This window comes from Bubalus bubalis, chromosome 5 (genome assembly GCF_019923935.1).
Source record: "Bubalus bubalis isolate 160015118507 breed Murrah chromosome 5, NDDB_SH_1, whole genome shotgun sequence".
Taxonomy (NCBI): Eukaryota; Metazoa; Chordata; class Mammalia; order Artiodactyla; family Bovidae; genus Bubalus; species Bubalus bubalis.
In genome coordinates this window covers 9364188-9386596 of record NC_059161.1, presented here as the reverse complement: position 1 = coordinate 9386596, position 22409 = coordinate 9364188, and the positions used below count along the sequence as shown (strand labels likewise).

Here is a 22409-nt window from a genome sequence, read left to right as displayed (position 1 = left end):
GTTAGGTGTGAGGAGTAAGTTAGTTAATACAGAATTAGGGGGTTCCCAAGGAAATGGCAACCCACTCCAGTACTCTTGTCTGGAAATCCCATGGATGGAGGAGCCTGGTAGGCTCCAGTCCATGGGGTCGCTAAGAGTCGGGCACGACTGAGTGACTTCACTTTCACTTTTCACTTTCATGCATTGGAGAAGGAAATGGCAACCCACTCCAGTGTTCTTGCCTGGAGAATCCCAGGGACAGAGGAGCCTAGTGGGCTGCCGTCTATGGGGTCGCACAGAGTTGGACACGACTTGAAGCGACTTAGCAGCAGCAGCAGCAAGGAAATGGCAACCCACTCCAGTACTCTTGCCTGGAAAATCCCATGGATGGATGAGCATGGTAGGCTACAGTCCATGGGGTCGCAAAGAGTCGGACACGACTGAGCGACTTCACTTCACTTCACTTCTGGTGGGCTGCTGCTGCTGCTGCTGCTAAGTCGCTTCAGTCATGTTAGGATTAAGTGCTTTTACTGCGAAGATCTGGGTTCCAATACCTGGTCAGGGAACCATGCCACATGCTACACACACCACATGGCCAAAGTACAAAAAAAAATTTTTTTAATACAAAATTAACATATACAAAGTGTTAGTACGTGCTTCGCACATAGTAAGCAGATATATTGTTGTTTTAGTTACTCAGTCGTGTCCAACACTGTGACCCCATGGACTGCAGTACGCCAGGCTTCCCTGTTTTTCACCATCTCCCAGCGCTTGCCCAAACCCATGCCCATCGAGTCAGTGATGCCATCAGCCATCTTGTCCTCTGTCATCCCCTTCTCCTCTTGCGTTCAGTCTTTTTTCAGCATCAGGGTCTTTTCCAATGAGTCAGTTCTCCATATCAGGTGGCAAAAGTATTGGAGCTTCAGCTTCAGCATCAGTCCTTCCAATGAATATTCAGGACTGATCTCCTTTAGGATGGACTGGTTGGATCTCCTTGCAGTCCAAGGGACTCTCAAGAGTCTTCTCCAACTGCTGCTACTACTGCTAAGTCACTTCAGTCGTGTCCGACTCCGTGCGACCCCATAGACGGCAGCCAACCAGTCTCCCCCGTCCCTGGGATTCTCCAGGCAAGAACACCGGAGTGGGTTGCCATTTCCTTCTCCAGTGCATGAAAGTGAAAAGTGAAAGTGAAGTCGCTCAGTCCTGCCTGACTCTTAGCGACCCCATGGACTGCAGCCCACCAGGCTCCTCCATCCATGGGATTTTCCAGACAAGAGTACTGGAGTGGGGTGCCATTGCCTTCTCCCGTCTTCTCCAACACCACCCTTCAAAAGCATCAATTCTTCAGTGCTCAGCCTTCTTTCTGGTCCAGTTCTCACATCCATACATGACTACTGGAAAACCATAGCTTTGACTATACAGACCTTTGTTGGCAAAGTAATGTCTCTGCTTTTTATTACACTGTCTAGGTTTGTCATAGCTTTTCTTTAGTATTTTATTTATTCAAAGTTAAAGTTACATTTCCTCTGCTAGTAAACATGTTTTAAGCTATCTTCCCTCATATTCAATTCAGGTACATTGATTAAGAACAAAATGTTGGCCTAAACAAAATGAAATTTCTATTTACTTGTTCAGTCGCTGGGTTGCCTCTGACTCTTTGCGACGCCATGGACTGCAGCATGCCAGGCTTCCCTGTCCTTCACTCTTGGAGTTTGCTCACACTCAAGTTCATTGAGTCGATGATGCTATTCAACTATCTCGTCCTCTCCTGTCCACTTCTCCTTTTTCCTTCAGTCTTTGCCAGCACCAGGGTCTTTTCCAGTGAGTTGGCTCCTCAAATTTGGTGGCCAAAGTATTGGAGCTTTAGCTTCAGCATCAGTCCTTTCAGTGAATATTTAGGGTTGATTTCCTATAGGATTGACTGGTTTGATCTCCTTGCAGTCCAAGGGACAATCTACTATCTTCGTCTACTACAGTGCTGTTAAGTACTATTAAAATATTTAAAGAAAGGGAATTCTCTAGCAATCCAGTGGTTAGGACTCTGTGCTTTTAGTGCCAAGGGCCTGTTTGGGGAACTAGGGTCCTATAAGCCATGCAATGAAACCCAGAAAAACAAAAGATTTTTTACATATTAAAGTATATAAAGAAAATTATGAAGTACTTTCCAATAATACTGATTGTCTTTAATGTTGATAGCAATAATATATAGGTTATTTAGAAATTAAAGTACTTTTGTAGTCCAGCTTAAACTGGGAGATCTTGTGATGTGACTTTCTTGCTCAAACCAACCAAGGTAGCAGGTAATTTGCAACTGGAGGCTATCAACCTCTTTTCACACTGAAGTATATAGTTCAGAGAAGAACAGCCGAATAAGATCCTCAGTGTAGGGTCCCAGAGATACCAGTTTAAATTCTAAAGACTTACTTGCCATGGATCCTTGGGTAGGTTACTTGATCTTTCTCTGTTGATACATGCCAGTAGTATATTAAGAATAAGGAGGCCCTGTCACTGGGTGTACAGAGTATATGCAGTGCTGTCCTACAGAACTTTCTGTGATGATGGAAGTGTGCCAAGTCTGCCCTATCCAATATAGTCCCTAGCCACATAGAGCTGTTAAGCCTAGAGTAACTGAATCATTTATTACTTTTAATTCAGTTAAACTTAAATAGCCTCATGTGGCTACTGCCTTTAGAATTGGACAGTGCAAGAGTAGTAAGGGAAGAAATGACCAACTCAATGGACATGAGTTTGAGCAAGCTCCGGTAGATGGTGAAGGATGGAAGCCTGGGGTGCTGCAGGCCTTGGGGTCGCAAAGAGTTGGACACAACTGAGCAACTGAAAAACAGCAAAGTTTCTGGATATGGCGTCTACATTGGGATTCTCTGATGAACCAAAGCTTTTTCAAAGTGGAAGAGTGTGGATGACGAGAAAGGCATTGGGGGTTTGTGTGTTTGCTTTGCTTCTGATAACACAACACTGTTGCTCAACCACCCAGCCCTGTTTTCTATAATGTGCCCTTGAATTTAGCCTTTATCAGTCACCAACATTAAAAGTATGATGGGAGTACTGAGAAGTCCAAAAGTCTGGTGAATTGGCTTAGATTTCCGACCAACAGCACTCCAGCAGGCTATGGTCTTCCTTTCCATTTCTTGGGCAAGAACACAAAGACCTGGGCTGTGTGTGTGTTTTATTGGCTTAACTAGCATTAGTCCACTGCCCTGTGGATATCCACCGTATCTCCCAGTCTACTCATTCTATGAGCAAATTGCTCTTTAGTTGTCACTGAAATTTAAACCAAGTCGTGGCTTTTTTCTCTTAACCTACCAAGATGTGGAGTCATTGATTTTCACATTACAATTGAGAATGCTGAATGTGAATTTATTTTTTTTCCAAGTCTATATTTGCAAAACGTTTTTTCAGTATGTGTCTTTTCCCTTATCCTGTGTACTCGCTCATGTCTCCTAGTTCTCTCCTGCACAGTTATGTTTGTTGTGCAATAATTGTCCTCCTTGCTTATTATTTAGGTCCAGCCTTGGTAAAATGATTTTGGGGATTGTTTTCTTTACAGATCATGACTGTGAGTCTAGCTTTTGTCTACTGATACTTAGCTGGCAGGCTGAGACTAAAAATATTTTTATTGTTGTTTCCAGATAATTTTTTTAGTAAAATTATAAAGATGAGATAATATAAAATGAAACAATCAGGAAGATGAACATCTACCCAGTCCCTCAAAGTCAGATTATAAGCAGAGAAGAAACACTTCTACCTTTTGGTTTTCTCTGGAGATTTCGTTTGTGGGTTTTTGTGAAGCTTATTTGCAGCTTCCCTGGTGGCTCAGTGGTAAAGTCGCCTGCCAATGCAGGAGATGCGGGTTCCATCCCTGGGTGAGGAAGATCCCCTGGAGGAGGGCATGGCAACCCGCTCCAGTACTCTTGCCTGAAGAATCCTATGGACAGAGGAGCCTGGCGGGCTACAGTCCATGAAATTGCAGAAAGTCCAACGTAACTTAGAGACTAAACAACAATTTGCAGATTATTTGTATTTTAAGGAAAACTATTTAGAAGACTGTGACAAGTAAAATAGAACTGAGTTAGACTGAGGAGTTATGAGAAGGTATCTGTTTAATTTTCCTGTTTCCCAAGATCATGGAAGGTGAAAGGCAGCTGGGCTGCCTCCATGTCCACCGCTCTCACCCTGTCCCGCCCAGTGGAAGCAGCAAGGCCAGTGATGCCTTCTGTTGACGTGTCATCTCGCCCTGAGGAGAGGAGCGAAGTGATGGTGAATTGTTAACACTGGGTCCCCCATCCTTGCGTTGCCCTCCCACCCCCACCCCCAGCAAAAGCAGCAGGTCCTATGATCAGCAGGCTTAGTTCTGAAATCTCCCCAGCCCCCTCCCCACTTGACCAGAGAAGTAGATGAAAAGCCTACTGTAGAAGCGCTAGTTGGAGAGGGGGCTTCACTGGGTGATCCTGACAATGCCAGGCCCTGAACCGGAGTGGGAAATGCAAAAATCTGACAGAATGCTCAAGCAACTTGTAGACGCATTTGACAGAAAAGGCCTATTTTTAGAAAATGTGGAGAGGCCATTATAAAAGCGGTAGAGAGAGCACAAAAAAGGCAGTTCTGAAAATCTAATAGCACCCTCCCTTACATGTAACAGGGCAGGCTCTTAGGTAATTAGAAACTGACCTTCATCTGTCATTTTCTCCTATTCCAGCACTTGGAATGCAGTGTCCCTTCCTCCTCAGGGAGCCTCTTTTTGACGTCATCAGAGACAGTTGGGTACCTGCTACTTGGAATTCTGCCAGAGGAACAAAAGAATTAGAACAAAGATACACCCCTAAAGTGTGAAGTTAATATTTAGCCTCGAGGAGACAGGAGCTTATACTCAGAATTAAAAACTGTCTCCTGTTGCAGAAACCTGCTGCTTCTGGCCAAGCGGATGGAGGACATGAACCCCTGAATAGCACATTTTTCAAGGTATCAGGGCCTTAGGGAGAAATGACTGTAATCGCAGAATCACTTAAGCAAGATCAGCTCTATCCTACTTAGCGGTTACAGTGGCCCCTGGGGATGCTCCCGAGCGTATTAGCCCTGCCTTGAATTGTCTCTCAGGGAGTGAGTGCGTTTGGAATCTCCTTGAGGGCCCTTTGCACAGGAGAGGGCTCACGGCTCATGGTGTCTGTCCCAAGCCCCATCTCCCCCTGCCGTCTCTCACACTGACCAGGTTAGCTGACAGAAAGCACTTTTTCTTTCGTCCTGAGCTCCAAGGTAACTCAGCTGATTTCACAGGGCCCTGCAGCTCAGCCAGCAACATTTGTCCATTTCTCTGAGCTGGAGTTCATGAACTCAGATTTCCCAATCTATGCGAAAGACACAGCCAACAAAGACAAACAGTTTTGGAAATGGGACCTTTTATTTAGTCACCAAATGTTGATTGAACACATACAGGGCAGCAGGAACTGGGAATACAATCATGGACAACCTCCCTGGGTTCACGGCCATGCCACTCCTTCTTTCTGCACAGACCGTGGGAGGGGAGGTGGCGGGAAACCCACTCTGGCCTTGATTATGTTGGATGGGCCTGCGCTTCCTCGGTGGTCGGTCATTTTCTCCAGTGCAGGGGGAGAGAAGGTGTTCAGACACGACCATCCAGGTCAGAGTCACTGCTCTTTCCTGTGTGGACTTTGGGAAAGCTCGCTCAGCCTGAGTGTCTTCTCTTGGCATCTAACTAACCATCTTCCAAGTTCTGGATTTGTCAAGAAAGGATGTAAGCCTTTCCTTACATCCCAACTAAGCCTCTCATGGCAGTCTTAAACTCCTGCTTCAGTTCTCTGTGTTGGAGGGGATGGAAAGCTCCCCAAAACCTTGGTCATGGGGAAAAAACTTAAATCAAAATGCATTCTCCCTGACCTCAACTACACCACTTTGAAAAACCCATTCGCCCCTCCAGACCCAGCAGAAATCCCAGCCCTGATTCCTCCAGCCAGACCTGGTGCTCTCTCTGCCTCCCGTCTGTGACCAGGATCAAACCCAGTCTCGTGTATGTTCTCCTGCCTGACCCTCGGGGCTGGCATGAACATGACCAAACAGTGACTAAAGTTACCATGTCCCATTAATGGGAACACACAGCTCTCTCCACTGTTCCATGCCCCACATCAGCCCCCTGGCTATCCTGTGTCTGTTGACTCTCATAACATCTCTTTGAGCCGTGGCTTCTTCATCTGTGAAATGGGATTAATACTTACCAGTTGAAGAGTTATGAAGACTAATGGTAATAAATAATACAGGGACAAAACCAGCTGCTGGAAGGCCCACCAAATGTTGGTTGGCTTCTGCATTTATGATGGAGTGGCTGGTGTTGCCTGGCGGCCTTGAGAATACCAGGGAAAGAAACGTCAGCCTTATAAAAACAGGTTTCAAAACATTTCTGCCTTAAAGATGATGAGGACTTAAAGGGACTAAAATTTCTCAGACTCAAGATGAATTTATGCTTTTCATGTGGGAGGACTTGAAGACATTTACACCTGTCAGGCTTCTCTGTCAACACAAACCTTGAGCCCCTGGGGGAGGGAAAAAATTGGAGACGTGTCTCCGGCTTCTCTGTCATTCAGACTTATTTAGTGATTGCAAAATAAATGGGCTTATATCCAGATTGAGTTCTTCCCAACCAACTATTGGGCATAAACCCCATAATTCACCAGATACCTCCCACCCGACCCAGACTTCCCTACTCACAAGGTTTTCGAGAGTTTATCATCACCCACAAACATGCAACATGAAGCTAGGAGATTTATGGATAAAATAGCAGGAAGATGTTTAGGTTGGGTATAAAGAAGAACTTGATGAACTGTGAAAATAAATACTAAAGAAAGCATTTGGACTATCCTGTCCAGCCAACAGCCTCACTGGAGGCAGGGTGATGGTCCCACTCCATCAGCGGGATCTCTTACAAGTGGCAGATTCCCGGGGGGTTGTGAAGGTTCTGCCTGGGGGACCTGAGGTGTGGCCCAACTCCCCACCAGCACATGCCCTCCGGACAGAGGGCTCAGGCGTGGCTGCAGATATAAATAACCCTCTCATGACTCTTTCTGTTCTTTGAGCAAATGCCTCTGGCCCCTGTCCAGCATGGGATCAAGGGAACAGAACAGGAGAAGTGGGAGGAAGTTGGGGGAGAGGATGGGGACGGGGCGGGCTTGACAGCGGAGAGGAGAGGGATGGTAAAGAGGTTGTTTTCTCTCACCTCCTAAGTGTGTCTCTGTGTGTTCGTGTGAGATGTGTGTCTAGGAGGGAAGAGAAGATGGGAGACTATGCTTCACGGTGTTCCCTCCCTCCTGTTTCCATTACCATTGTCCTAGTTCACAGCCTCCTTGAATCTTCCTGGAATATCACTTTCACTTCCTGTTTTTCCTGCTGCTAGGGTCTGCCTCCTCTGAGTCATCCTTACTTCCCACTGCTTCCCAGTTCACCCATCTGCTCCAAAATCTTTATTCCCATTGGCTTCCCTAAATAGCCCAGATTCCTCAGGCTTTGTGCTCAGTCTCTAGGTTGTGTCCGACTCTTGCAAACCCATGGACTGTGGCCCACCAGGCTCCTCTGTCCATGGAATTCTCCAGGCAAGAATTCTGGAGTGGGTTGCCATTTTCCTTCTCCAGGGGATCTTCTCCACCCTGGGATCGAACCCACATCTTTTTCTTAGCAGGCAGATTTTTTACCACTGAGCCACCAGGGAAGCCCCTCAATATATCTGAGAAGACTCTCCATGGTGAGACCCCAGCCAGGCAGCCAGGCCTCACCTCTTGCCATACTTCCATGTATATCCTGGCCTGTAATAAAATTAGCTTCCTGGGCCTCCCACGAGCTCGGTTTGCACACTCTCACCATCATGACTGTTCATACTTTCCCACCACCTGAATACCCTTCTGCATCACTGACACCCCTGTCCATCCCTGAGTGTGCTGGCTCTCCAGCCAGGCACAGATCTCCCCCGTGTCCTGTATCGTGTTCAGCCTTGTGGGGAGCAGTTAGGCTGCCTGGCCCTCGGGGCCGGCATAAAGGTGGACAGATAGGGGCCAATGTGACCGTGCCCTATTGATGAGGATGACGGCTCCCTTCACAGTCCCACCCCTCTTGACTACCCTCCGGCCTCCAGCCCTGGTTCACATCCCTGCATGGGGCAATCCTGACTACTCTGCCTGCTGACTCAGTGTTCACCCCAGAGACAAGGCATGTAGGCAAGCGCAGTGTCAAGGTAGGAGCACAACCCACTGGCGTTGCAGGGGCCTGGTGAGGGCTTGGAGTGCAGCTCAGGCTCTGATCTGAGGCAGGGGTATGGAACCAGAGCCTAGACTCACTAGAAAGAAAACAGAAAAAAAAAATAAAAGGACCATTCATCTGTCTTTAGACACCTCCACTCTCCTCCAGCACCAGCCTTCTGTTGATCAGAATTTGGAATGTGTTGTTGCTCTGGGGGATTTGGGTTTCACCGTTGCCAGCCAACTCCTTCCCTGTCCACCTTCTTCACTCCTTCCCTTTCTCTCCCTCTGCCTTCCTCTTTGCAGGTCTGACTGAGTACCCCTTATATGCAAAGCACTGCAGAGGGAGTATCCTGGCTCTAAGGAAGCTTTGGTCGGTGGTGGTCACGTGTGTTGGCTTGATCCTTGCCCGTACACAGGGTCAAGGTGCTGAGGTGCCACCGAGGTGAGACTTGAGCGGTCCACCGCATTGTCCCAATAGACTGAGCTCGTGTGTAAAGCGCTGCCTGAAAGAAAGACCCTGGGGGCGGAGGGGGCAACGGAAGATGCCGCGGAAGACACAGACCAGGAGAGGACACGGAGGCGGCCGTGGGTTCTCACTGCTCCGATCCAGCCTGGCTCCGGAGCCAGCGGCGGGCAGACCTGTCTTGCCAAGTCCCGCGCCGGTGCCGTCACTCCTCTGCGGGTCACCTGTGAGGTTTCTGCCAGCTCGTGTTTTCCTGTGGCCTCCTGCCCCCATCTGCTTTCATCTACAGCTTCTACCCTGTGGGCTCTGGACCACAGACTCCCTTCAGATGGCTGGACCTGTGGTAAGTAACCTTGGGGGTCATCCAAGACTATGTTTTTTTTGCTGTAAGTACCGACAATAAAAAAGAACAGCCCAGCTGAGTTCCTGCCCAAGGTTCCCTGAGCTGCCCTTACATTCTCATAATGCAGTGAAATACTCATCTTTGTACTTTTCTTTCTCTGAACATTGCCCAGTGTTCAGAGGGATCTGTAGTGCCCTAAGGAGAAGTGGAGGGTTAAAGCAATATGCCAAGACAAAACAAAACAACCCAACGTTCCGTTTTTTAACATCCAAAATGAGATACTGAGAATAAAAAGGGATAGCATTTCGGCTATAAAAATAGAAGGGAGAAAGAACAGTGAGATAACCATGGCTGCTGCTGTTGACCTTCTTACTATTCCCTGAACCCCGAGGCATTTCACACCTCCAGGCCCTTGTCAGCACTTGGCACTCAGTGTGTGATGCTGTTTTCCCCTTGGTTCTGCTTAGCAAGCTCAGTCCACCTCTGAAGACTTACCCGGCTCGAAAGTGTTCCTTTCCAAGAAGCTTGGAAAGTCCCACAGGGCTGGGCGCTACCCTAGCCTTCTTCTGGGCTACTCTCTGCTTACTTATATATACCTCCCTGCTTACATAGCTGTCCTCTCTTCTGTCTAGACTGTGAACAACTAGCAGGAGGACTGGGAGTTTATCTTCGCATGCCTGCTGTCCAGCATGGTGCCCAGCACACAGTCGGCAGTCAACCAAGCTGAATTACTTAATGCAGAATTCAGTTTCTAATGACATAGCCTAACTATAGCTTCTGGTCCTAGGAGCCTAGCCACTGAGAACTAATCATAAATTCAAGCAAAACCAGTGCTGGACATTTCTGGTCCTCAACTGAATCACTCAGCTGCTTAGGTGACTCTAAGCGATACTGCAAAGGATGCAGCACTCTGGCAGCCTAAGAATTCTGCAGCCACCGTCACAGGGATGCCCTTCCTAGACTAGTGGCCTCATCTAGACCCTACAGCCTCCAAGGAGCTGTCAGACCTGGGCTGGGCTCCTCTGTGACCAAGGCGAAGCTTTATCGTCACTATCTCTGGTCTTCAGTTTCTGTCTGTTGTGTGGTTGTGGGTCCTAATTAGAAAGCTTTTAGAGGTTCCTGGAAGGACTGTTACTGTTTAGCAGCACAAAGGGTATTATGTCACAGTGGTAGAAGAGCACGGCAAGGAATAATAAGGGCACTTATTCCCAGAAGCACATTGATTTAAACCACAAAAGCTCCTTGGAACAGGGCTTGAGGATTGTAAAAAGCCTGAGCAATCAACAAGCCCTGTGGGAGGGGAGCGTATGCCAGGCTCCCGCAGGAGAGTTCATTTGGTCACGGTTGGCGGCCGGTTGTGTCCCTCGGGTGTTCTCATTTGGGTGAAATTTCCCTGCTGGACGGAGCCCAGCCTATTTGTGGCTTCCGGGGAGAAGTGGCTGTTAACTTCCACACCCCTGGCATAAGAAGTGAAGACTTGGCCTGAGCATAGCTCAGTTCACTTTTTATCTGTAGGATGAGGACCAGAGAAGGCAATGGCACCCCACTCCAGTACTCTTGCCTGGAAAATCCCATGGATGGAGGAGCCTGGTGGGCTGCAGTCCATGGGGTCGCTAAGAGTTGGACACAATTGAGCGACTTCACTTTCACTTTTCACTTTCATGCATTGGAGAAGGAAATGGCAAGCCACTCCAGTGTTCTTGCCTGAAGAATCCCAGGGACGGGGGACCCTGGTGGGCTCTATGGGGTCGCACAGAGTCAGACACGACTGAAGCAACTTAGCAGCAGCAGCAGCAGCAGCAGGATGAGGCCAGGTCTCCAGGCAATGGAAACGTCATCACCACCTTTGCTTCTACAATCTGTACAGCAGAAAAGTCATCTGGGTCACACCTGGATGCACTGTTGCTGCCTCTGGTCGGCAACTTTGGCAAAACAGCCAGACACCCTGTGTCTATGAAGAACAAACTCACCTTAGCAAGCTGGTCATTCTGGAGTGGAAAACTTATGCTTAAACATGGCTCTGACAGTAGGAAGGGAGAATCTACCAAAACAAAACAAAACACACACACACACAGATGATGGCTCCTGGAAGAGATAGGCCCCTGGGCTGGTGGCTCCAGGGCTTCCACTCAGAAAGGTCAGAGGGTCCCTGATGGTTGAAAGGGGTGGGCGTGGGAACCTGCTTGCTGTGTTTGCACAAGACTTTAACTGAACTGGGAAAACCTCAGCTATTCCTGAGAAAGAAGGAGGTGAATGTGTGCAGGCATGGGGTGCTGGTGGAGGTGAAGAGAGGGTGGGTGAAGCCCCCAACCCTGCTCTGGAAGTCAGCACTAGGCATGGATAAAGATGCATCCTGTATATACATGAAAGAAGCATTTAAACATGGGAGTGGGCATCCAGGAACTTAGCCTCTGGGGCAGGCTTTGCTACTAACCAACCAGGGCAGGTCGTTTTCCGATTTAGCCCATGGTACTCCAGGAGGTTCTGAAGACCAATGTAGGACAGGTGTGATGTGTAGAAAAACCAAAAAATCCTTGTCAAAGCAACTTCAAGTGAAGACCTCTGCTTACCTGATTTACCTGGTTAGGACACCTGCCCTTGATTTTAATGGCCTGGCAAAATCCAACCAGCTCAAATACCCAGAGGAGTTATATACCTGGGAAATGTATGTGGACAACAAAAGGAAGAGGTGAGAATAACTAAATCTGTGTGACTGAAAGAAACCTTCATTGTTTAATCATAAATTCACCTAACCAAACACTGATGTGATGTGACATGACATGACACATGATATGGGATAATAGGTGATAAAATATGATGTGTTGGCTTCCAATTTCCTTCCTTTTTAAAGAAAATAATACTGTCAATTCTTTAAAAAATTTTTTAAAATTATTTTTATTTGACTGCCTTGGGTCTTAGTTGTGGCCTGCAGATCTTCACTGCAGCACGTGAACTCTTTGTTGCAGCGTGTGGAATCTAGTTCCCTGACCAGGGACTGAACCTGGGCCCCCTGCATTGGGAGTGCAGAGTCTTAGCCACTGGACCACCAGGGGCCAGTGTTCTTCTGACTAGGAAATTAGAAAAGCCACTTAATCAAGCATGACTGAGAGACGGGTAGAGAGGTATAGGATTATACATAGAAAAAGAGCAGAGGTCAGAGTGTGCCCCACAGTGTCTGGCATCCCCAGTCTGCCACTTACTCGTTGTGCAACTCAAGGCTCATTCCTGGAGATTACTGGGTCTCAATTCCTTCATTTGTAAATTGGAGAAAATACAACGACCTCACAGAGTTGCTGTGAGGATTAAATGTCAACACAGAGACAGTATGGAGCACGTAGCAGATGCCCAGTACCGGCTTGATGGATAGTTGTTTGCAATATATCCTTCCTCTTGCAAGTCCCCAGTTCTCTCAATCGTCCCCACTATCCATGTCTTTTGTCAAACTGGGCAGCAGTGTCCTTTTAAAAATTTAGTGTGCCGGGGACTTCCCTGGAAGTCCAGTTGTTTAGACTCTGCCTGTCCAATGCAGGAGGCGCAGGTTTGATCCTTGATCAGGGAACTAAGATTTCACATGCTGTTTTGTAAGGTGTGACCCAAAAATGAAACAAAAGAATGAATAAATGAAATTCCATTTTTAAAAAACACCAAAAGACACATCATAATTCGAAACAATTTAGGGTGCCTAACTCTGTTTGGCACCCCACTCTGGTACTCTTGTCTGGAAAATCCCATGGACGGAGGAGCCTGGAAGGCTGCAGTCCATGGGATCGCTAGGAGTCAGACACGACTGAGCGACTTCACTTTCACTTTTCACTTTCATGCATTGGAGAAGGAAATGGCAACCCACTCCAGTGTTCTTGCCTGGAGGATCCCAGGGACGGGGGAGCCTGGTGGGCTGCCGTCTATGGGGTCGCACAGAGTCGGACACGACTGAAGTGACTTAGCAGCAGCAGCAGCAGCAAGTCTGGAGAAAATCATATTGTTAGACACTTGTCCCAGCTCTTGGCAGAGTCCCAACAGAGGCCTGAGTCACCACTCCCAGCTTCAGGCTGCAGTGATGGGACAAGCGGTACACAGCACAGGGCCCCGCGGAGGGAGGGGCCAAGTAAAGTCAGTGGGTTGATGGAGACAAGCAAGGGTCAGTTGCCTGAATTAGGGTTGACTCCTCACGTTGCTTCCAAGCCTGATATGTGTGTGTGTGTGCACACGCTCGTCACTCAGTCATATTTGACTCTTTGCAATACCATGGATTGTAGCCCTCTAGGCTCCACTCTCTGTGGAATTTTCCAGGCAAGAATACTGAAGTGGGTTGCCATTTCCTCCTCCAGGGGATCTTCCCAACCCAGGGATCAAACCCGCATGTCTTGCATCTCCTGCATGGACAGGTGGATTCTTTACCACTGTGCCACTGGAAAGCCAATGCCATATGAGAGGCCAAAAAGAAAGCCAAGAACCATCAAAGAACACCTACAAGGGGTGGTAGGAAAAAAACCAACGACTAAAGAAACAGTGGTTAGAGAAGAACAGGAGAACCGGAAAAGTATACTGTCATTATGAGCAAAAAAGACAGCATCGAGAATATGAAGTGTGCAACAATCGTACTGAATATTGTACAGCCCAATAAGCATCCTGCGTAAACCTGTAGTCTAATTTCCAAGGCTCTCTTTCAGTTCTTACAAAGCAACAGTATTAGGAGAAATAGGGATATTTAAAGAATCACTTAGGACAAGGAAAAGGACCTTGAAGAATTCATATATCCCTAAAATCCTGAAGACATAGACTGATACAGAGGTCAAAGCCAGGCTGCAAGTCGCTAGAGCATACGGCACCACAGCAAAGCATAGAGCAGGCAGACGACTGCAAGTTAGTCCTTCTGGAAAACTGGTAATATCACTTTAGGAAGGAAGCATGGCTCAACTGCCTTGCCTAGAACACCGGATGAGAGGTTGGAGTCCTAGAAGTACCTTACTCACAACAAACAGTCCAGGGCAAAATTAGAATTGTAAGAATTTAAGGATGAGGTAACGAAGGCAGAGTCAAATCACGACTGAAGCAACTGAGCACACGCTGAAGGCAGCAGCATTTATTACTGTTTCCACGCATTTGACGAGCGGTGGAAGGAGAGCTTGAAGGACTAATGAAATGGATTTTTGTTGCTTTTTGTGTTTTTAACTTTGACCTCTCAGTGGATTGAGTGGGTAGAACAGAAATGAGGAAGATGCAAGATAAGAAGAGGATAATTAAGGAGGCAAGAGTCTTAAGCCCACAACAGAAGAGGGAATCAAGATTGTAAGTGGGACGTTTAACCCCCCAAAAACTGTATTTATTTTTCTAAAATGAAAAGGGAAGAGAAAGTATGACTAAAGAAACTGTTCAGGTAAAGAGAATGAAGTTAGGAAGCAATGATAGCTTCATTTTCTCAGAAAAGAAAGCCTCAAAATCATCTGAATGAAAAGAGTAAGAGTGCTTCCAAGCCCAAGATACCATGATTTTTAAATCTTTCTCTGTGTACTTCACTAATCCATACAGACCAGCCTAGACTGGTCCTAGAGACACCAGCTGACTCAGCCAAGGTCACACATTGAGCAATGGCCAGGCTGAGATGAATAGCTCTAGCTTGTGAACCATTATCACGAGCTGGCAGAGATCTTAAGCCTGTCCCAGTGGAAATTTCAAGCCCATACATGCAGTGCCCAATGAGTCAACAGCATACCATGTTGATTTTTAAAATATTCCTTGACAATTCTTGTATCATATAGTTTTGCTGTTAATTCATTTTTAAGATGTTTCTTTGGCCTCTACTGTAAGCAACACACAGTGCCCAATAAGTCATCTTGGAGAGTATATATTTCCTTCTCTAATGACATTTCCTAAATGGAAATCAGGAGTGAGAGGCTCTGGGCAGCATGTCCCAACATTCGCCTTCACAGGTGCCAGTCCGTGTCAAATCTCTAGGCTGCCTGCCAGACAGTCTTGTGATTGGACTGGAGAGTAGGAAATCATGTAAAAGTGAAGCAGGCGGAAGCCAGAGGCCAGAGTAGCTTGAGACAGCAAAGAACACAGCAGTAAGATGAGCAGGACTAGGATCAGATTTTCCCATGAACACATGGAGGTGGGGAAAGATGAGTGGCCAGCGGGGAGCAGCACAGTGGAGATAGGAGGACTGAGTGTGGGTGTGAAACAAAGGAGGCAGGAAGCTTCCTACGGTTCACCCGGCGACATTTGTCTTAGTCAGGGTTAAGTTATGGAAGCAGAACCACTATGAGTATTATGGAATAAGGAATTTACTATAACAGTCAGATCAGACACAGTTGTGGGAGGAATTGGATAAGGAAAGATCTGAGCGGAGAATCACCGAACAGTCATTCACCAGCCCTGGTGTGTGTGAGCAAAGCAGAGCTCACGAGAAAGAACAAGGCGAGTCTGGCTGCTGGCCTGGGGCCACCAAGGGGCTGGTGCAGAATCTTTGGAGGATGTTGGCTCTTTGTAGTTACCACCTCTGTGAGTTGGCGACGAAGCATCTCATGGTGTGTGGTGGGGGTCACAGAGGAGTGGGGAAGGGCAGGGACACACCTGAGCCTGGCTGCACCTGTGCCCCCTCATGAGCTCCAGCCACCAGTGGCCTTGGGAGTGTAGTGGCTACTGCTTCACAGCTGCCTCCCGCAGCTCACACAACCTCGCTTTTGGCCAACTCTCTCTAGAATCAAACAGGCAAGGGGATGCTGGGAAATACAGTCCCCGGTGTATCCAAGGTCACCACTGAAGCTTCCGACTCTGGTCTAGAAAAGACAGGAACACACTCAGCTCACAGATACACAGAGCCTCACATTTTTGAAGTTTCAAAAAAGCATATGTTGGGACTTGCCTGGCCATCCAGTGGTTAAGACTTTGCCTTCCAATGCAGGGGGTTGGGGGTTCAACCCCTGGTCAGGAAACTAAGATTCCATATGCTTCTCAGCCGAAAAAACAGAATGTAAAACAGAGGCAGTATTGTAACAAATTCAAGAAAGACTTTAAAAATGGTCCATATCAAAAAATCTTTTAAAAAAACAAACAAGGTAATGTAGAGAAGGAAGCTGACAGAATACTTCTGTTCATTAAGACTCTGGGTTGCAAGTGACAGAAACTCTAAAACAAGCTGTCTTAAGTGAAAAAAGAAATCTTGAGGCTTTGGAGAGGGGTGGAAAGCTCGGGATAGCTCAAAGAATGCAAAGGAAAATGGCCAGGACAATCAGAGGGAACTTGACCCCAGGCTCTCTTTCCTTGTTTCCATGTCTGTCTCTCACAGCCTCACCTCTCTGCACGGTGGCCTCACCCTCTCAGCCTTCTCATGCGGTAGCTCTGGTGTTGCAGTTATACAGCAGGTTGACAAGAAAGGAGAGAGTTACCCCACCAGCTTTATTTGGAAAAATCCCTGGCTTTTTTGTTCATTGGTTGCTTTGTTTTAGATTGGTCATTAGATGAATCCCCATACCAACTGCTGTGGCTGGATGAGTAGGCTCTTGTTATGGTTACGCTGGGGTCACATGTCCACCCCTGGGGCCCCGGAGGAATGGGCCAGGGTGCTCTGATTAGTGTATGGAGGGGGAAAGAAGCAGGTCCCCCAAGGAAGGCAGCTCGGCCCCCACGAGAGAGGAAGCAGGTGCTGGGCAGACAGGAGTAACCTTGGCGTCTCAGGGACTGAATGAAATGCTCTTCACATCTATGCTTCTCATTCCTACCCATTTCCTTTAATGTGAAGGCCACTGCGGCAAGTTTCTGCTTACTCTCCACTTGTACAAGGAGGGAAATATTAGCTTGTAAAAGGTTATGAGCAGATAATAACAATCAACTCAGAGACCTAAGAGATTGAGCGGTTTGCTCAAGGCCACAGAATTACTTAAAAAGGAGAACTAGGACTCTCGTCCTCTCCCAAGCAGTACATCAGGGGCCTGGTTTACAGAGCACGCTGTGGAGATTGGAGCTACTGTGAGACCATTTTCCAGAACCTAATCAGATTGCTTTCCTGGACCTGAAAGAACAGACTGGGTCCAGAGTGATTACTCAGAGATCAAAGGATAAAAGACATGACTTAGAATCTGACTTCAGAATGGAGGCTGGTGGAGATGAGTCATGGTGTGTGTGTGTGTGTGTGTGTGTGTGTGTGTGTGTGTAGACTGCAAGGTAAGAGGAATGTCTCTGAAGTAATAGACATCTTTTCTAGGAGGAAAGGGACCTGAGATTAGGGTTTTGAATAACCTGAAAAAGGCAGGCAATTAGTTATCAACTCTGTTAGTTACTCAGTCGTGTCTGAATCTTTGCAACCCATGGACTGTAGCCATGGGCGCCTCTGTCCATGGAATTTTCCAGGCAAGAATACGGGAGTGGGTTGCCATTTCCTCCTCCAGGGAAAGTTCCCAATGCAGAAATCAAACCCAAGTCTCCTGCATCTCTTTCACTGGCAGATGGATTCTTTACCGCTGTGACACCTGGGAAGCCCATTCATTTCATATTCGCTGTATCTTTTCTCCTCCTTACCAGGCATGATTAACACTTCCCCTTTTTAATGACTCTACAAAATCACCTCAAGAATGTGTGTTGTTGTTATTTAATGGCTAAATCATGTCTGATTCTTTGCAACCCCATGGACTGTAGCCCACCAGGATCCTCTATCTATGGGGTTTCCCAGACAAGAATACTGGAGTGGGTTGCCATTCACTTCTCCAGGGGATCTTCCTGACCCAAAGATAAAACCCAGGTCTCCTGCATTGCAGGGAGATTCTTTACCATCTGAGTCACCAGGGAAGCCTAATCAACTCTAAACAGAATTTAAAATGTGCAGATAATCTAAGACATCTTATTAGCTAACAGTGGAATTGATTTTCCCTCTTCTACTTGTCTTTTATACTTTGTCAGTGGCTTCCCCACTTGACTGTATATCAGAATCACCTGAGCAGCTTATAAAAAAAAAAACAGCTTTCCAGAAACCAGGTCCCACCCTCATTCGCCCCTGCTCCCCTCCACCCCCCCATCTCTTCCCCCTGCGAACCCCCACCTCAATTTTGAGCTCTGTGGAGGATTCCAGTGAGCAGGAAAGAGAACAGCTCCTCCTGGGGCAAAGGGCTCCCTGTCCCTTTATCTTGCCTGATGCCCCACAACTGGAGAAGACAATGGCACCCCACTCTAGTACTCTTGCCTGGAAAATCCCATGGATGGAGGAGCCTGGTAGGCTGCAGTCCATGGGATTGCTAAGAGTCAGACACGACTGAGGGACTTCACTTTCACCTTTCACTTTCATGCATTGGAGAAGGAAATGGCAAGCCACTCCAGTGTTCTTGCCTGGAGAATCCCAGGGACTGGAGGAGCCTGGTGGGCTGCTGTCTATGGGGTCGCACAAAGTCGGACACGACTGAAGCGATGCAGCAGCAGCCCCACAACTGTGGGAGCAAGGCAAGGTGGTCATCCAAGGATATGTGCATGTGGCTAAGTCGCTTCAGTTGTGTCCGACCCTTTGTGACCCCATGGACTGTCATCCACCAGGCTCCTCTGTCCATGGGATTCTCCAGACAAGAATACTGGAGTGGGTTGCCACTTCACCAGGGGATCTTCCCAACCCAGGGATCAAACCGGCATCTCCTGGGTCTTCTGCATTGGGAGGTGGGTTCTTTACCTCGAGTGCCACTTGGGAACCCAGCAGTCCAGGGATACAGCTGTTAAATGGTGTTTTTAAGGCCAGACAACTTGTAAATTCTGGAACCAAGTGGACTGGGACCTGGACTCTTCTGGTCCTGATCTAGTCAAACGGGGCACCAAGGGCTTGGTCTTGACCCCTAAGGAGGAGTAAAAGAGGCCTAACTAATAAGGATATGTCTACTTCTGTCAGTAATTGAGCAACTGGGTTGGCCAAAAAGCTCATTTGGGTTTTTCCATACCCAAATGAGCTTTTTGGCCAACCCCGTGGTGTTGGAGAAGACTCTTGAGAGTCCCTTGGACTGCAAGGAGATCCAACCAGTCCATTCTGAAGGAGATCAGCCCTGGGATTTCTTTGGAAGGAATGATGCTAAAGCTGAAACTCCAGTACTTTGGCCACCTCATGCAAAGAGTTGACTCATTGGAAAAGACTCTGATGCTGGGAGGGATTGGGGGCAGAAGGAGAAGGGGACGAAGAGGATGAGATGGCTGGATGGCATCACTGACTCGATGGATGTGAGTCTGAGTGAACTCCGGGAGTTGGTGATGGACAGGGAGGCCTGGCGTGCTGCGATTCATCTGGTCGCAAAGAGTCGGACACGAGTGAGCGACTGAACTGAATAGTAGTCTTAGGTAATATACAGAAATTAGCACGTCTGACAGGCAGAGCCCTTCCTAAAATATAATGTTCATGGATTCTTTCCTTGCTGAATGAAGGTGCCATTTTTCCTGTTCTGACAGTTACTGCTGTGTGACCTTTGGAAAGCTGCTTGACTTCACTGCTTCTTGGTTTCCTCATTTATACACTAAGAATGATAGGCTTGATTCCTTTCTGTTCTTGGGCTTGATTGTTATATCCGAAGAGCCCTTGAGCCACGATGTGATTGTAAAGAGCTGAAAAAGCCCTTTGTTTTCGTAAAGTCCATTGGGCAAACTTTTTATGTCGCAATACGATATGAGAAAAAGAGTAAAATATGGTGATCCCTGGAAAAGATGCGTTATGACTCAAGTAAACTATGACTGTGACTCAAGTGAAAAATGAAAATGATAGACAGCGAAGGGAGTGGGAAGTGTGCAGAACAGAAGGTGGGAGGCTGGAAATCCATGAAGGGAGTGCGGATGCCGCTGAAGGGTGCCTCGGGGGCTGGTGTTGACAAGACAGGGGTGGCAACAGTAAATGTGGCTGATTCAATCCAATGTTGCCTGAGGATGAAAATTTGAACTCGAATCCCTTCTGCCTCAGCGCTTCTGGAAAGGCTTAAGTTCACTTCCCCTAGATTTTCCACTGCAAGCCTGCTGCTGCTGTCGCTTCAGTCGTGTCCTACTCTGTGTGACCCCATAGACGGCAGCCCACCAGGCTCCCCCGTCCCTGGGATTCTCCAGGCAAGAACACTGGAGTGGGTTGCCATTTCCTTCTCCAATGCATGAAAGTGAAAAGTGAAAGTGAAGTCGTTGAGTCGTGTCTGACTCTTAGTGACCCCATGGACTGCAGCCCACCAGGCTCCTCTGTCCATGGATTTTCCAGGCAAGAGTACTGGAGTGGGGTGCCAGTGCCTTCTCCGCAACTGCAAGCCTAGTAAGCGTAAAATAGGCGTTAGTGTCCTGAATGAATGAAGCACGTATGTTGGTCCTTGCCCAGCCTGGCTACTAGAGGTGGGAGAATAAACTCAAAATCTAAGACGGGGAATTCAAAGACAGACATAAACTCATGAGAATGATGTCAGAAAGCCTAAAGCCCCTACAAAGAAGGGCTCTGCCAACCACAATCAGGGCAATAAAAAGGCCCACTGGGTCATGTTCAGAGCAGGAAGAGGGCTGGTCCTATAGCCTGGGAAAGAGCACAGTGTTGACAAATGGCAAAAAGACAGAGGAGTCATTCAGCTCCTAAGTGCTTGCTCTCTGTCCATTGCTGGAGACATGGGCAAGTCTCTGAACTCAGGGCCTGGCATGTCGTAGGAGTACAGTGAAGGTTTGTTCCATAAATGGAGAAGGAATGGGAGGAGTATGACAAGGAGAAGGCTTTTCTTGAGCTTAACAGAGAGCCCAGGATGGTTGAAAGGGTCTTGAGTCTGCACCGTCACTTCATTCTGAATTGGGAACGGGAGGTCATTGTGGCAATCAGTCCCTCAGGAAACTGACCAAGATGGAGGTTGTAGGCAGGAAGTTTGCTGAGTGCCCTTGGCACCCACACCTATGGGTCACTGGCTGCTGCTGCTGCTAAGTCACTTCAGTCGTGTCCGACTCCGTGTGACCCCATAGACAGCAGCCCACCAGGCTCCTCTGTCCCTGAGATTCTCCAGGCAAGAATACTGGCATGGGTTGCCATTTCCTTCTCCAATACATGAAAGTGAAAAGTGAAAGTGAAGTCGCTCAGTCATGTCCGACTCTGTGTGCCTCTATGGACAGCAGCCCACCAGGCTCCTCTGTCTACTGGATTCTCTAGGCAAGAATACTGGAGTGGGTTGCCATTTCCTTCTCCCAGTGGGTGACTGGAGGGAGTAGAAATGGCAGATGAATTGAACTGTGATGCAGATGTAATAAATGTCTCAGGTCAACCCTATGGGATGGTTTTTCAGAACTGGCTCACCTTGAGGACGGGGGGACTGGGTCTTCACACTTCTTCATCAGCTCCTTGCTGGATACAGGCTATGCTTCTGGGGGAGATGTGGTCTTGGGCCACCTGTGAACTGTCAATCGGCCCAACGGTTGAGGGAAGGAGTGACTTAGTCTTGAAGAAAGATGTGTGGGTATACCACAGCGTCCACTATGAAAATTAATCCAACGTCCTCATTTTAGAAATGAAAACTGTCCAGAGAGAAAATCTTGTATCTGGTAAGAACAGAGTTAGGACACCTCTCAAAGGACAACTAGAAAATTCCCATAGGCTTAGTGTACATGAAATACGGTGTGGGATTTGACAGAGCTATTAATACAGATGAGGAGAAATGGAGATTAAATCAGTGCTTCCTATACCTAGCAGTCATCAGAATTATATGGAGGGCTAATAGAATGCAGATTCCTGGGCCGCATCTTCAAAGATTCAGTTACTGGAGTGGCTGGAGCAAAGCCTAAGAATCTGTATTTTAACAGGTGCCTACCCAATTTCTATGTAGTCTGTCTCCCAGCCTGTGCTTGAGGACCAGTGGCTAAGATAACAGAGCCCTGGGTAGATTCCACATTGTAGAATAATCTGTACTTAAAATTATTACTAAATGATGTCCCTCTGGATGGAGCTCTCAGGTGGGTTCAAGGGGATTCCTACTAATCTTTGTTCTACTCAACACATTTTATCAACAACTTGACAATTTTTAATAGGATATATATCCAATAAAGAGAATTTCAAAACTAGGAGAGATTGCTAATACTTTGGATAATCGACTCAGGATTTCAACATGTGACTCCTTAAGTATGACTTTGTAGATTGATATTTATTGACACTGAAAAGGTTAAATGATAGGAAGCAGCAGAGAGGCAGTGGGATATCGTGGTTTAGAGCACAGACTCTGGAACCTGATGGACTCTGTGTATTCAAATCCCAGCACCATCAATTACTCAGTGTGTAGCCCTGAGCAAGTGTCTTATTTCCCTGTGTCTCAGTTTCCTTATCTGTAAAACAGGGACAATAATACGTAATCATAGTATTTACTTCATAGGATTGTTTATTGTAAGGATCTGTGAACTAACATGTATGAAGAAT

The 22409-nt window shown here is 47.3% G+C and overlaps 1 protein-coding gene and 1 long non-coding RNA gene across 5 annotated transcripts in view; one reads left to right on the top strand and one right to left on the bottom strand.

Annotated features, from left to right (window-relative positions):
- Nucleotides 1-4097: 4097 nt before the first annotated feature.
- On the bottom strand, nucleotides 4098-5356 carry LOC102416172. The gene is made up of 3 exons (XR_328558.4): nucleotides 5204-5356; nucleotides 4669-4780; nucleotides 4098-4234 (listed from the first exon to the last, which is right to left on the bottom strand). It is a non-coding gene; the product is annotated as an uncharacterized LOC102416172 (long non-coding RNA).
- A 3306-nt stretch (nucleotides 5357-8662) lies between these two features.
- LPGAT1 (lysophosphatidylglycerol acyltransferase 1) overlaps nucleotides 8663-22409 on the top strand; it is a 157215-nt gene continuing 143468 nt past the window's right edge. Inside the window, exon 1 of one of the 4 annotated variants that reach the window (XM_025285425.3) lies at nucleotides 8663-9043. In XM_025285425.3, coding sequence (XP_025141210.3) covers nucleotides 8780-9043 — 264 coding nt within the window. In that variant the 5' untranslated portion in view covers nucleotides 8663-8779. The remainder of the gene's footprint in view (nucleotides 9044-22409) is intronic. The other 3 variants (XM_025285427.3, XM_025285426.3, XM_025285430.3) reach the window with 3 other exon arrangements.